This window comes from Dromiciops gliroides, chromosome 3 (assembly GCF_019393635.1).
Source record: "Dromiciops gliroides isolate mDroGli1 chromosome 3, mDroGli1.pri, whole genome shotgun sequence".
Classification (NCBI taxonomy): domain Eukaryota; kingdom Metazoa; phylum Chordata; class Mammalia; order Microbiotheria; family Microbiotheriidae; genus Dromiciops; species Dromiciops gliroides.
Window position 1 is genome coordinate 73,388,008 of NC_057863.1, and position 16,433 is coordinate 73,404,440.

Below are 16,433 nucleotides of genomic sequence, written 5' to 3' on the forward strand. Positions count from 1 at the left end.
GACTTCAGATTATTTCTGTTGTTCTTTTTATTTACATTGTTATGTTGTTGTTGTTCAGTCATTTCAGTCATATATTCATGACCCCATTTCAGTTTTCTTGGCAAAATACTGGAGTGGTTTCCTATTTATTTCTCCAGCTCATTTTACAGATGAGGAACTGAGGCGAAGAGGGTAAAACAACTTATGCAAGGTCACACAGCTAGGAAGTGTCTGAGGCCAGTTTTGAACTCAGAAGATGATACTTCCTGACTCCAGGCCTAGTCCTCTATCCACTGTGCCACCTAGCTGCCTCTAGCTTACATTGTTACATTATGTATATTATTTTCTTGTACTGCCTACTTTGCTTTCCATCAGTTGATACAATTTTCCCATGTTCTCTTAATTCTTTTTTGGTTTTTTTTGGAGCAATGAGGGTTAAGTGACTTGCCCAGGGTCACATAGCTAGTAAGTATCAAGTGTCTGAGGCTGGATTTGAACTCAGGTCCTCCTGAATCCAGGGACGGTGTTTTATCCACTGTGCCAACTAGCTGTCCCCTGTTCTCTTAATTCTTAAGGCACAATAATATTCCATTAATGTCACATACCTAAATTTGCTTAGTAATTCATTAATAGATGGGAATCCTCATTGTTTCAACTACTTTGGTACCATAAAAATGCTACTATAAATTTTTGCTCATATATATATATGTACATATGTGTTTGTATATATACATACATGTATATAATACACACATATATAAGATAGAGAGAGAGAGAGAGAGAGAGAGAGAAAGAGAGAGAGAGTGAGCGAGCACAGTGGGCTCTCTGGTTAAAAGGGTCTGAACACTTTAGTCAGTTTTTCTATATAATTCAAAGTTGATGTTGCTTTTCCCCAAAAAAATTATTGACAACTCTACCAATAGTATATTAGTGGGCCCATTTTTCTCCAATATTATTTCCATCTTTTGTCACTTTTACTGAGTTGCTGCCTATAATATGAATTCTCATCATTGTTTTAATTTTCACTTCTCTATTAATGATTCAGAATATTTTTTCAAATGATTGTTGATAACTTGTTATTATTTTTAGAACTTATTGTTTATATTGACCTAATTACCTACTAGATGATTGGCTTTTCATCTTATATATTTATGTTATCTATTTTTATTGCAAAAAAGATTGAGTTGTTAGAAAAAATGCAGCCTTTAAGGCTTTGCTAAGACAAAAATATCTTCCCCACATATATTTAGGTCATAAAAGATACTTTGATGAACCCGACCCTCAAAGATATCTTTGTTTAATGATGTTTGATTGTAAAAATCAGTTGTATCATAAAATAGGGAGAAATATGCTCACCAGGGGTCTTCTAGAGTGTTGGAGACAATATTGTGTACAGGGTCCAAATGAAAGAGGGATTCCTTCTGAATGGAGAGGTTTTCCATATATATATATATATATATATTCCCCTTTTCATTTGACACCATGATAAATTTCTTAATTCTAATTCTAATGTTAGGGCTTTCTTAATGAGACATCCTTATCCACTCAGGAGTGATTGATGCAGCAATCTGCAAGGGGAAAAAATTAGACACAATATCATGTCATGATATATAAATGAATAGGCAGCCCTTTGAGTTTACATATCAGCACATATATCTTGTACAAGGTAGGCAATGAACTGGCCAAGAATCAAATAGGAGAATAGGCTGGTTTGTATATGGGAAATTATGCAATGTTGTCCATAATCCCAAGTTGCTTCCTTGTATGAAATCTCATTGTTTAAATACCAATATTCCCCCTGGGGATCTTATGAGTCTATAAATCATAGAACACCATGATTTGCTATGAATCAAAATTATGGTGCACTAAAAGGGAAGTCTATGGGTTGGTGTAAGTAGGCGGTTTTATCAATTGCCCTCTTGTGAAAAAAATGACATAAAAGATATCAAGGATATACATGACAAGAAAAGGAGATATGCTAGTTATATGGTGACAGCAAGGGATAGAATGGCCACCCTAGGATGATGCAACCCAGGACCCTGCACTATTAAGATCTACAAAAAGGTCTCCAGTATATTGGGTAGAAAGATTTATGGAAGGATGGGTACAAGGTGAGAAACCATGAATGCCCTGAAGAGAGAATATTCATATCCTATTACTGATCCATGAAAGAATATTGTATTTGGCTAATACTTTAGCTAAATAAATTTACAAAATTAACTTGCTAATCAGCTAGAAGAGCTCTGAAAGGTTGTGGCAAAGAAGATATAAATTTTGATGGGGATGGGTAGGAGGTTGGAGGGAAGGAGAAGAGATAAATCTGGAGCATAGATGATGCCTTTATGATAGGGGAAGTAGTATAGCCAAGAAGCAACAAGAGATCCCTGCATCCTTGGAATTAGTATATACTGAAAAGTGGTGGTGGGGGGAGGAAGATAGATGACAGAGAGAGAGAGAGAGAGAGAGAGAGAGAGAGAGAGAGAGAGAGAGAGAGAGAGAGAGAGAGAGAGAGAGAGAGAGAGAGAAGTGTGGAAGGAAGAAAGTAAGATAATCCCTGCCCTTAAGGAGCTTATATTTTAATAGGGTAAGACAACAAATAAAGGGGCACTGGAAGAGGGGGAAGAGAGTGGGAGGGGTGGAAGGAGAAAAGAGGAGAGGTGTTGTGGAGATCTGGGCTTCTGGAAGGTAAAAAGGTTGTTCTAAACATGCTTTGGAAATGCTTTTCAATGAGTGTATATATTCTCTGAGGAAATAGTGTATGTATATATATGTATATGTATATATATATGTACATATATATATATATATATACATATACACACTTATGTGTAGGTAGATAAATAGATATAGATATATATTTAAAATAAATTCCCATTTTTTTAACCTCCAAAGGACATTTGGCTCCCTACTTTGTAGATCCTGAAGAAAAGAATAAAGAATAGTTTTCCCCTCTCAGATGGCTTAATTAAGTCCCATCTGGAAGTAAAAAGATGTACTAAACAACTCCTTAAGGTCTTTTCTAAACTTATGTGTTTTCATTAGCTTTCTTGGTCCCTTATGATAATTTCTTTTCCATATTCTTACTCTCCTTTCTCATTGCCATTTATCACTCAATTTCTATTTCTTTCTTTCCTGCCCCGCTTTTGCTCATCTCAGCCTGTGTCATTTTTATTGTGTTTTGCTTTTTTAAAATTTTATTTAATCTATCAATCAACAAGCATTTATTCGTTGCCTACTATGGGCCAGGCACTGGGGCTATAAATACAAAGAATGATACAATTCCTACTCTTGAGGAACTTAGGCTTTATCCTTGGGAAAATCTCATGAGAACAGCTGTTTTTATGATTTAAAATTTTTATGGTTTTCTAGTCCTTCATGAAATAATCCAAACTGAAAAGCACTGAGAAAATAGATAGCTAAGTTAACTCAAGTTTCTCAAACTTCCAAAAACTTCAACTTGAGAAAAGGAAAAAAGGTTTAGGTCAGTTCTTATTTTAATCTTGCCTAGTTTTCCTGTCCCAACAGTCAGCAGAAGGAATGAGAAAGGACTTAAGGGAGCAGTATCTAGTCATGAATAATTCACATGTGCCTTATGAATGAATGTAGGACTTTTGCTGCACCTCACACACTTTATAGGAAGAGACAGGAAAAACATTAAGGAAGGCAAACAAATGTTACCTTCTCTTTGCTGTTTTAAAAGTGGGCACAGAAAGAAAGGAAATGATCCAAATTTCAAGAAGAAACCATCTAAATTAGAAAATACCTGAAAGTCTAGCATGAAAATTCTGGTCTGATTTTCAAAGATTAAGTCAGATATAATAAGAAAAGTTAAAGGAAATTCTCTTCTTCTCATCTCCACTATTGACATGAATGTTCCAAGTTCCTTTATTAAACATGGTCTAGAAACCTACACACACACACACACACACACACACACTGGTCCAAATCCAGAGTGAAAGTCTTCATCCTTCTCAATACTTATGTTTTTTCACTTCTCTTGCAAATGATCATTTTCCCCAGGCACTTGTATTTATGCAAAAGTCGGTTCCTACAAAGATCCATCAATTCATCCAGTGGAGAGAGCAATGAGAGTAATGACTCTAAAAAAAAGTTAGTACATCTGGGTTCAAATCCTGCCTCTGAGGCTGATTACCTATGTAACCTTGAACAGGTCTCCTAACCTCCATGGACCTCAGTTTTCTCATCTGTAAAATGAGAAGGTTGGACTAGACATCCTCAGAGGTCCCCTTCCAACTCTTCCTTGATGATCTGATGATCTTTTTCCAAATGTTGATCATATCAAGGACTATTCTGGTTTCCTGTAGTAGAATAACCGTGTTTGGGCACTGTAATTGTCTTATAGAAATTGAAAAGCTATTTATATGAAATGAATTTACCAAATGTTCTAGCATGCTACCTTGTCTTACTTGAAAGAAATATCCTAACATTTATCTGGATATGTGATAGAAATGATTCATTGTGTGCCATATTAAAATCTATTTTAAATGTCTTTATATGGTCAGACATTTTTCCTTTCATGTTAAAAAATAAACAGGTTTCACATACCCTTCTCTGCCCTCAAATCATATTTTTGTCTAGTCTCCAGTAAAAGAATAGATTATCATAAAAGCGTTCATATTTCATTATTAAACCTTTCATCTTTTTTGAGTGCTTAATACAAGGTTAAGGTAAAAATAACTTTCCCTAACTATCTTCTGGACCATTTCACATGAATAAAAAGTTCACCTTGTAAGAGTCTTTACATTGGTCATGTAAATGTTGGTGAGTTCATCCGTTAAAATTCTGGAAAGTGGATTAAGGGAGGGAAGAAGAAAAGTGCTATCATATCCCTGAAACCTGCTATATGATACATTGCTGTAACGTCAGAGGTAAATTAGTGTATGTGAAGTTACAGGATTCTTTCTTATCCCTCTCTAGTGAAATCCAGAGAAAGTCATCCAGCCTGGGAAAGGACAGTAATTCATCACCTCGGAGTGCTAAATTTCCAGAAAGAAGGAATTCATCACTGGGTAAGCTATTCTGTTCTTTTCGTAAAGCAGGTGAAGGTCTAATCTTTTGAAAGTCTATTCTTTAAACTTTCCATACTGAAATGGAATGCCCAAAAGACTAAAACATTCCTTACGTTTGCCTGGGGGGTGGCAGTGTTCTTGTATTAAGCTCTTGGGAACACATAGATATTAAGGCCTCCTTCAATTGGCAGAGTCCTTAATAATTACATGGGCAACCTTCATATTGCTTTTGATCATATAAGATCAGGGATTATGCTCAGTTCCTGGGATCAATGAGGAACTCTGAAAATTAGGAGAGAGAAGTATAGTTGCAAACAAAACGATTAGAAACTTCACTCTCTCTGTCATAGCTAGTCAGAGTGTCTTTACTCATTGTCTACTGTAGAATCCCATAAGTTGAGAATATAGTTGTGACTGCAGGCCTGTTTTCTATTGTCATTGTGAAATGTCAGTATTTGAATGGTTAAGTTATAAAGATATTGAAGGATTTCACTGCAATGTTGGTGGAAATACATGAATAAATGAATTAATGAATGGAAGAATCTGTGACTTGGTCAACACAGAGAACTTTCCATTGATCTCATGAGTTTATCATACAAAACAGGTTCAGTGTCTTGCCTTGGGCAACATAGCTAAGATGTAACAGAGGTAGTTTTGAACCCCATGTATTAGCCCCACTTCCCCCCCCCCGCCACTGTCAGATTCTATGATTCTGGGTTTTTTGTTGCCCAGCTCCATACTCCATCTACTATCTCATTCTGCCTTTTGAATGGGCGAAGCCTTGTTTTCATGTAATGGGGTCAAGGTTAGTCTCTGGTGGACACACAGTTGTTTGCTTAGCTCTCTTTCTTGAAACACAGATGTGATGAAGCTAGGGTTATGTTAGCCATGGGGCTGACTAGCCAGACTCTTTTCCATGGCCACAGAGAGTACCTCTCACCTCATCCATATGTGACCTTGGTTTCAAGGGGGCATCAGACAAGAGATGTAGATCCATAGATTCCTTACCACTATTGGAAAAAGAAAAGAAAAAAGATACTCTCAAAAATGCACACTATTAATGGCTCAGAAAGAATATCACTTTTGAATACAGACAGTATTTTCTCTGTGAAAATGTGATTTCTCAGACCTTGGTTTATAGACGAGGCTGGCTTGATGAATAGACACAATAAAGTTATGAAGGTTGTTCCACTGAATGGATTCTACAAAGTTAGGGACAAGTATCACATGGGAAATCATGCTTTGTGGAGTTCCTTTGAATGTTACTTAATGGAAGGTGGGTGTTGCAATCTGGGGTGATGATGCCAACCTTTTGACTATGAACTGAAAAAGCTATGATGGATCATTTTAAGGAAGGTAGAATTTGTTGGGATGGGGGTTATATAATTTATCCTCCCAATTGAATATTTACAAAGGAAATCATCATCATTTCATGTATATTGGCAGGTCCTTAAGATAGATGTCTGAAATGATGAATAAAAGAAAAGCAACAATAACGATTGCTAGCATTTACATAGCACTTTACAAATATTAATTCATGTTATCCTCACAACAAATTGGGAGGTAATTGCTAGTATTTATTCCCATTTTACAAATGAGGAAAGTGAGGAAAGTGAAGCAGATTATGGGCTTGCATAGCTAGTAAGTGTCTGAGCCTGGGTTTGAACTAAGGGCTTTCTGAGTCTGGGTCCAGCATTCTATCCACTATGCCACCTAGAAATTTTAAAGAAAGTATAGATATGACTCAACTGAGTGGGCAAAATAGAAGTAATGAAGGGCAAGAACTTAACCTAGAATAAAAGCATATAAAAGATTTCTTGGGAGTGTGGGGAAACAGTCAGAAACTTGTATTTATTACTGTTTTTTGAGTCGGGATGACACTTCTAAGACTGTATGTATGTATTGGGCACTGATTTTGAAGGCTATAGTATGTGAAGGTGTGCATAATTGCTAATGGGCCAACAGCCATTCTCCAATTGTTTTTGCTTGGCATACTAATTCTGTCATTATTTTTCACAGTCTTTTCCAGTTCAAAACCTGGTTTAGAAAGCACCGTAACAGATACCATCCCAGCACTCAACAGCACCCAGGTGCTTGCAAGGATTCTAGAGTTAGAAAAGGTAACTTTGGCATGCATGCCATAATGAATGGACTATAGAGAATATTTTGGGGTTCAACAATGCACCCCATATAGAACTCTGAGATGAATGTTTCCATATGAAATTATACAAACTTTCCATCATTAATTAAAGTTTGCTGCAAGGTTAAAGTAAAAATGAAAATTTACCTACCTTAGGGGGTTGTTGTGAGGTTTAAATGAGACAGTGAATGCAAAGGTCTCAGAAAACCTTAAAATGTTCTCTAAATGTCAGTCATTACAATTTATGACTATGATTCAGGACCATTTCTCCTGAGTAAAAATTCCCCTCCTTCAGTGCAGTTGTCTATTAAAGTCCTAGAAAGTCAATTTTGTGAAAAAAGCAGATGCCAACACACCCTGAAAACTTTTTCATAATAAATACATGACTACAACCTTTAATTTCATAGAGAATGTGGCCCTTAAAGTCTCTAATATACAGTGGCCAGGATGGTATTTTCATGAGAAAATCCTACATAAGAAACTGAATTTGGAGAATTCCATACTCCCGTTAGTCTCCTATATTTGTTCCCTTTTTTTGCTAGCTCATTTTAAGTCCTCTGGGAACATCCAAGATCTTATTTGGCAAGAGGAAAGGTATCATAAGACACAATCCTTTAATCCCTTTAAGAGAGAAAGAAAAGAAAAAAAAACAGGCTAAAACAGTACACCAAACCTGCCGACTCATCCATGCTATTGCCTCTGGAAAAATGAGAGTGGCAGATTCCTGTTGCAAATCTTTCCCCAAAGAGAGAGATGTTCTATCCTTAATAACATCTTCTGGAAATCTTACCTGCAGAATTTCTACTGCTAATCAGTTCACGTCCATCTGCTCATTTTTAAGTTTCCCAAGCTGCAAGACCATAGATATAACTTCAGGGACTCTTCAGAAATAAAGAAAATACCAGATTGGGGTATTTAAAAATAAGGAAACCTCCTATCAGGACCAAAAATGTGTGTGTGTGTGTGTGTGTGTGTGTGTGTTTTAAATAAAAGTGCTGTTCAAACTGTCTACATGTAATTGAAAATACAATTAGCTCTATGACATTTTTTTCTACAAGGTCCAGATGCATAATAAATTTAATGCTAATCTTAATAACTCAGTTGTATCTGAAGGAGTGTAGCATAGTTAGAGAAATCCTACATTTAGAGTCAGGCATCCCTGGACACAAATCTTACCTTTGACCCTAACTAGCTGCATGGCCATAGGCAAGCGACTTAGACTCATGGATTTCATTCTGGAAGTGACCCTTAAAGGCCATGAAGTCCAATCCACTCATATTACAGATAAGGAAACTGAGAATCAGAGACAATAAGTGACTTTCCCAGGGTCACATAACTATCAAGTGTCTGAGGCAGAATTTCAACTTGAGTCTTCCCGACTCCAAGTATGATGCTCTGTTACTACTGCATTACCTTTTACCCCTCTGAACCTCCATTTCCTTTTCTGTAGAACAGAGATAATAATATTAGGTTCTAGTAGGGCCCAAATGAGATGATATAGGTAAAGCACATTTACAAGCTTCAAAGTATTAAATAAATAATAATTATTATTATTATTAGTGGTAAGAGTGCCAGGTTGGAGTTAAAAAAAAAAAGACATGGGGTTAAACTTTAGTTTTGACATAATCTCTCTGAGTCTATCATTTCACTATTCTAAACCCCAGCTTACTTATCAGTAAAGTGAGAGTACTAATGTTTGTCCTACCTACTGCTCAGAATTGTGGTGCCATGATTCATTATTATTTTGGAACTATAGGAAAACATGCAGAAAAAGTAGCTTAAATTTTGAGCAGTTTGCATTTTATTAGCTTAAAACTGAATTGAGACTTCTGTGATACTTTGCATTTGAATTTTGATACTATTTAGTGATTAAATCCATTAAAAATGAATGTGTTTATATAGGTCAAGTATTTGGAGGTAAGCTAACCTTTCGTGTAACATATATATATATATATATATATGCTCATTCATGAAGAGCAGATTGAAAGACAAAATATGTATGACATTTCCTGATCTGCTGATATTCCAATGAGGTCTCCTTAAAACAAAATCCCCTTGTTGATGCTGATCACTGTAAAGAGAGGTGACTGTTGTCATTTAGTCTAGTCCAGTCCAGTTTCTGGAGATATGGGTATCAATCCAGGTACACGATGAAGTATCCACTCTATCCTGGAATCATCCTAAAATGACAGCTCCATTCTGGTCTCAAGCCACTTCAAGGTTAACATGTAGGTTGGGAGAAAATGACATTTTCTCATTTTACCTTCTGCTTTGTCTGGTCTCTAGGAAGTCATCTTGCATTTAAGTCAGATAAATGGCACAGTATCTCAAAAGATGTTGTGTGTATTTGTACAAGATGTTGTTCATATGTGTTTGTTGTCCCCTCCATTAGCTCCTTTTTTTTGTATTCCCACTGTTTAACACAGTGCCTGGTACATAGTAGTCACTTGATACATTTTTATTAACTGATGGAGACTCCTCAAGGGGTCTAAGACTATTCAATAGTGATGAAATTCCAAGATTGTCTTAATTGATATGAGATGACATGTTTGGAATCTGTCTAGTAGAGCCCAGTGAATAAAGAGATGGGTAATTCCCATAAAATAATTCATAATAAGGATTGATATTTATGTGGTATTTTCAGGTTTATCAAAGCATTTCCACCGACCATCTTATTGAATTCTTACACTAACCAATTTTGCAAGATAGGCAATGGAGTTATTATTAGTTCCATTTTCCAGGTGAGGAAATTGAACCATGAAGAGTTTGAGTTACTTGTTCATAGTCACACAACTAGTATTAAATATGAAATTTGAGTCTATCCTAAGTTCAAGATCAGTTGTCTTTCCGCTATACCACATATGTGGTAAAAATTAGAGCAACATGTAAAGGAAGCAGGATGCCAAATTAGTAATTCCTCTCCCCTTCTCCAATCTTTGTTTTTGTTACCCTTCCAGGAATGATCAGATGAATAATATTAGAACATGTCTGTGTGTATCTGTATGAACTAAATGTCAATGGAAAGAAACATGGAAAAAAACATTTAGAGTGCTTTCTAGACTAAGTTATTCTGTCTTTTCCTGTAATATTTAGAGTCAGCAAGGGAGACAAAGGACAGTGGATGAATTTTGTTTTGATCAAGCTCAGGCACTAAATTCTTGAGGATTGTAGGAGCTGAGGAAAAAGTGCCTCTGCAAATGCCCTAGTGTTAAATTGAGCATGGTGAATGTGGTCAAGTTTTAAGGCTGGCAAGAGTGGCACATCAGGGACTCTCCTGCAATAAGAGAATCTTTTGGGATACCATTGTCAACACTTTTAACTAGATAACAATGGTTAATTATAAGCAGCTTGATTTGATTTACAGGCTTTCCTAGACTTTTCATACTGACGATAGAAGGCAAGTGAGAGAGTAGAAAGGGTTTCTGGACCAAGAGTCAGAACATCTCATTTCTATTTCTGGTTCTACTAACTTAACCTGTGTGACCTTGAACAAGTCACTCGGAATCTTAGAATATTGAAACTGGAAGAGCTTATAGCTCTTCTAGGCAAACCCCCTAATTTTACAAATGAAGAATTGGGTTCTCAGAGAAATAAGGTGACGTCTAAAGTCACACAACTCTTTCATGGTAGAGGATACAGTCTTACCACTCTGGAATCTGAGCCTTCCAAGGGCCAGGTTAATGGTCTTTCCGCACTTTGCTTTTCTAAAACTCATGATTTTCATCTGTGAAAAATGAAAGGGTTGGACTAATCACTAAGGTTGTTTTTGGTTCTAAAATTCTGTGATCCATGACTCATTTGAAAGAGTAGCATCACAAAAGAGGAGTAAGTTGAAATTTTGCATTCGCACTTATAGTTCTTAGAACGCATATACTTAGAGTCCTCCTTTTTTCTGTCCAGTTCAAAGACAACTACATCTCCTGGGCACATAGATGTACCTCCTGAGTCTCTCTGGCTCCCTGCTAAGAAAAAAAGAAAGAAAATTTCATGCCTTAAAAACATTTTGCTGGCAGAGATTTTTCATTCCATGGTACATTTAGATTATTTAGTCAGAGAAGGAAAACTAATTTCTTTAAATGTTGCTTATGTAAATCCTGTATTTTTATTAGTAACAAGAATCTCCCCAAATTCTTTCTCCCTTTTCCCTTCCCTTTTCTCCCTTCACCCTCTTTTTTTCCCTTCCCCTTTCTTCTCTTTCCTGTCTCCCCTTCCCCTCTTCTCTCTCTCACACACTTTCATGTATGTGCTTATTGTATTTAAAGTGTCATTCTAACTGAAATTATTAAGTGGTGTTCCTTGAATTTGGCATTTACTAAAGATAGATCAGTTTTAGTAAAGATCATTTCTGGGAAGCCTAGAACATTGACTCATGGGTCCTTTATACTAACTATTATCATTGTCTCCTGTTTTTCTAGATGCTAAAGCAAAATTCAACTTCAGAAAATCTCAGAAGAGAAATCTGTGAGGACCATCCCTCTTATAAAACAGATGACACTTTCTCCTGGAACACTCTAGGGAAAAATATTTTCAATCAATTTTGCCTTTCCAACATAACCCTCTTAGAGTCGTCTATCCAAGAACTAAGAAACCAGCTCTCTCAGGTAAGTTGCATATGCTTGACTAGTTGAGTCAAAAATCACCTGTTTCTCATCCTGCCTCTGCCATTGAGTCACTCTGAATCAAAAGGCAGGTGGTGCCCTACATAGGTGGTTCAATGCTTATGAGAGTATTTCCCTGCTCTCATGTCTACAACTCACCATTGTAGGGGTGTCTCCTCTGTGTTTTCCCAAACTAATCTTATGCAACATCCTCCCTTATGTGGGTTTACCTTGATTTCAATATTGAATCCAAAAGATCACAGTGCTGTTAAGAAAGACCGGTCCCAAGCACAATGAGATAAGGCTTTTGTTTCAGTGTGGGTTAGGGTTCACATGTGTTTGAGATCTTTATGGGAATGCCTCAAGATGTGTGACATGTGAAAGTGTAGCAATTATTTTTAAAAAGTAGTAAAACAAACAACCTGAAATGGGGCATTCATAAGGAAAGTGATTTGAAAAGTAGTGGAGAGGCAGCTAGGTGGTACAGTAGATAGAGCACTGGCCCTGGATTCAGGAGGACCTGAGTTCAAATCCATCCTCAGACACTTGACACTTACTAGCTGTGTGACCCTGGGCAAATCACTTAACCCCAATTGCCTCACCAAAAAAAAAAAATACAAGTAGTGGAAAGATTATTGAACTGGGGATCAGGAAATCTGATTTCTGGTCCTGACTCTACCACTCTGTAGTTTACCAACTTCTTTAATTTATGAGATCCTCAGTTTGGCCTTCTGCTAAATGGTAGAGGAAAATGTCCCACTGAATGATCTCTAAGGTCCCTTTCATCTGTAACATTTTCCTGATGGATCAGAAGTTGGATCTAGTCAATGTTCACCTTAAAAACATTATAGATTACATTCAAGAGTATTCAACTGTAGTTCCCCCCCAAATTAGTAGTATTTATTAAATGCCTACTATCTACAAGGGCCTGTGCTAGGTGTCGAGTATATACAAAGAGAAACCAAAATAGTCCCTGCCCTCTCAAGGACTTCATATTCTAAGAAAGACATACCATATGCATACAGATATGTAATAAAAAGTGTATTCAAAGTGATTAGGAGGGGAAGAAAGGCTATGGAGGAGAGAGCACATTAAAGGAAAAGGAGGAGAAAAAGCATGAGGAAAAGCCTCAGGTAGGGGAGTAGTACCTGAGTAGAGCCTTAAATTAGGGCCCAAAACATGCTCTTTTATACTTAAGACAAAATTCCCTTAGAACCGAGAATTTAATTTCCTTTCTTCATGCATCCCAAAGAGACACTAGTGGCTGCTGTATGTATGTGAATATTCTTTGTAGAATATAATGGTAAAAACACCTTTTGTTTTGTTTTGTTTTTGTGAGGCAATTGGGGTTAAGTGACTTGCCTAGGGTCACACAGCTAGTAATTGTTAAGTGTCTGAGGTCGGATTTGAACTCAGGTCCTCCTGAATCCAGGGCCGGTGCTCTATCAACTGCAACATCTAGCTGCCTCTCTGTTTTGTTTTGTTTTTGTGGGGCAATGAGGGTTAAGTGACTTGCCCAGGAACACACGGCTAGTAAGTGTCAAGTGTCTGAGACCAAATTTGAACTCAGGTCCTCCTGAATCCAGGACCGATGCTTTATCCGCTGTGTCACCTAGTTGCCCCCCTAAAAAACCTTTTAGAGGGATGTAGATTAACAACAATTTAATAATTTTCTGTGTAACTGCTGTGGTCCAGCCCTAATTTTCCATAGCTAATAGAAAGTCTCCATTTTATAGAAAGTTTATGAGCAACCAATAAATAAGTGTTTGTTAAGTCATTTTAGGCATTAAACTAGGCCCTGAGAAAACAAAGAGAAAAACAAAATGCCCCTGTTCTCAAGCAATTTAAATTCTTTTGAGAGATAGCAATAATAATATTAAGAATAATAATAAACATGTACACGTAAATATGTTGTAAGCAATCAGTTTTGCTGACCCTGTGCTACTTCAAGCATGTAGAATTCTACAAATATAGGAAAAAAGTATATCATATATAACAGTAGCATAGAAAGACTTAAGAAATGAGATATCCTTTAGAATGGAGTAAGGTCTGAAATAAGCATGGTTGGTTGGTTGGTTGGTTGGTTGGTTGGTTGGTTGGTTGGTTGGTTGGTTGGTTTTTTTACATAGTCTAGATTTTTGACATTTTCCAAATCAGTGAGTGAAGAAGATTAAAACTCTCCTAATATCATCTTTATTCCTTTGGTGATTTTTTCTTTTCAGATCTCAAATGACCCCAACAAACAAATGATAGTCCTCCAAGAGTCAGCCAGAGTGCTGTCATTCTTTTCAGAACTACAGGACCAAACTGCATTGTGGCAGTTTCTTTCAACAGTCCCCAATTTATTCCAAGATGATACCAAACTAAAGGAGTTATTAGATATCCTACATAAGGCAAACAGGTAAGAGAATGGGAGACTCAGCTGGAAAGGGATTGTTTGTAAACACAGTGAGGAGGTCACCTATGCAGGCCACTGAAAGGCATTTAGTTCATTGAAATGCCAAGCATAGCATCTCACACCATGTAATCACAGACATTAGGTATGGCAGAGGTAAGTTGAATGAAGGTCAATTTAGACTGTGTCCTATAGATCTAGTGCCAGAATGTTCTTTACAGGGTGTTTTCAAGTACATGACATGGTTCATTCAGTTTTAAATGTCTGAAATGTAATTGCTGTCCTTTTATTCCTTTGCAAAATTAGTCTGCCTTCCCAAGAAATATGGTACTGAACTGTCGTGTTTTTTTTTTTTCAGTTTCTCTTCTCTTACAGTCTTTTTCCTTTCAATGTGAAAAAGCAGGTACATTCATAAGGAAAAAAAGTGCATACTTTCTTTAATGTGTAAAGGATAGGGAGAATTGGACCTCTGATTTCATTGGTCTAGGGAAAAATCTGCAAGAGGGAACTTCCTCTACCAATTCAGGTTAGCACTTACTATGTAACTTTTGGTCTAAGAACGTGGTCTGGAGAAATGAGGACTTAATACAAACATATGTCCAGGCTCCAAGGCCAACTCTCTATCCACTATGCCAGAGATGTCACACACAGAGCCCTTGGGTAGCCTGTTGCCCACAGCACTCTGACCAGATTAAAATGTAATTGAGAAATATTTAACCAAAAAGTGCAATGCAACATAGATAACATTAATTTGTGGTTTTCTAAGTCAGTATGCAGCCCCCAAGGATGATTATTTACAGTGTATTGGACCCTCATTTCTATTCGAGTTTGAGACCACTATACCAAGTCATGATAATAAGTAAGAGGTAGTCAACCTAAGAAAAGGAGTCCGTGCTTTTTCTAGAGCAAGTAGATAGAATTTTCACATGAATATCTAGTTCTGTGAATGTATGAGAGAACAGACACTGGGATAGTAAATAATAGGTTTTTGAGTGAATAAGACCTGGGTTCAAGTACCAGGTGAGTGACTGAGGGCAAGTGACTTAATTTCTCTGTGGCCTTGCCAATTCTTTAACATCATAATTTACAGAAGACTTGCTGGTTTGCTTCAGTGGAGGGAACTTACACATTTGAATTTCCCTACACTGATAGAATCACAGACAAACAAATATACAAAAATCTTTCTATGTGAATTTCATGTGGAGAAACAATGTGTGCTATCCCAGTAGAGTAAAACATGTAGAAAGGGTGTTATGTTGAGTCAACCAAGCAGCACAATGGATAGATCATTGGTTCTGGAGTCAGAAAGACATTAATAAGTCCTAATTTCAAATCCAGTCTATCAGGGGGCAGCTAGGAGGTAAAGTGGATAAAGCACCGTCCCTGGATTCAGGAGGACCTGAGTTCAAATCCAGTCTCAGACACTTGACACTTACTAATTGTGTGACCCCGGGCAAGTCACTTAACCCTCATTGCCCTGCAAAAAGAAATTTTAAAAAATTTAAAACAAATTCAATCTATCCACTTCAGTCTCCTCAACCATAAAATGGGAATAATAACTAACTCCCAGTGTTGTTGTGAGGGTCAAATAATATTTGTACTACACTTTGCAAGCCTAAAACTCTGTATTAAGGGCTAGCCATTGTTAGTATTGTTTTTTTAAAATGTTTAATAGAAAAATGTCATTTGTTATAATTATTAATCATCTGGATTACTAGACAATAATTATAGATATCATATATTAATACATGACCGAATTTTTTAAAAAAGAAATAGAAGCAGCTTATAAAAAACAAAGGTCATTTGATTGTCTTATCTGATCCTAAACAACTGTCAGTCCCTAAGTGGCTACTTAATTGTCCCCAATTTGTAAACCTTTTTCTCTACTTGGGCCTCTTTTAATTAATGTCTCTATACTGGCAAGGTGTTCCTTAAAGAGCCATAACTTCCCTCAAGCTTGACAATATTTATCTCCTAGTTTGTGGCCTCACTGCTCTTGTCCTGGTCTTTAGTGAACAAGTAATAGGCACACATGAGCCTCATAAATACTCTCCCTCATTTCCTCTAGATTGTTTTGTTCAATGATAAATGGCTCTAAACCCCAAATCGGCCAAATCAGATTTCAGTAATGTTGCAGTTGTGACATGACTGAACAAAACAGAGAGAGCCCAAAAGCTATACGAGAGAAGGTCAAAGCAAATTCTGGGCACAGACATACATTAGCAAGAGTATGCCATTCCCTTTCCTTTAGGGAAATTTTCACTTTAAATAGATGAAGAGGAGAAAAAAAA

The 16,433-nt window shown here is 36.7% G+C and overlaps 1 protein-coding gene across 1 annotated transcript in view; it reads left to right on the forward strand.

Annotated features, from left to right (window-relative positions):
- The window catches only part of ABCA12 (ATP binding cassette subfamily A member 12), a 246,533-nt gene that overhangs the window by 98,848 nt on the left and 131,252 nt on the right, over positions 1–16,433 (forward strand). Inside the window, exons 4-7 of the mRNA XM_043993356.1 lie at positions 4,918–5,009; positions 7,029–7,129; positions 11,565–11,750; positions 13,970–14,148. Coding sequence (XP_043849291.1) covers positions 4,918–5,009; positions 7,029–7,129; positions 11,565–11,750; positions 13,970–14,148 — 558 coding nt within the window. The remainder of the gene's footprint in view (positions 1–4,917; positions 5,010–7,028; positions 7,130–11,564; positions 11,751–13,969; positions 14,149–16,433) is intronic.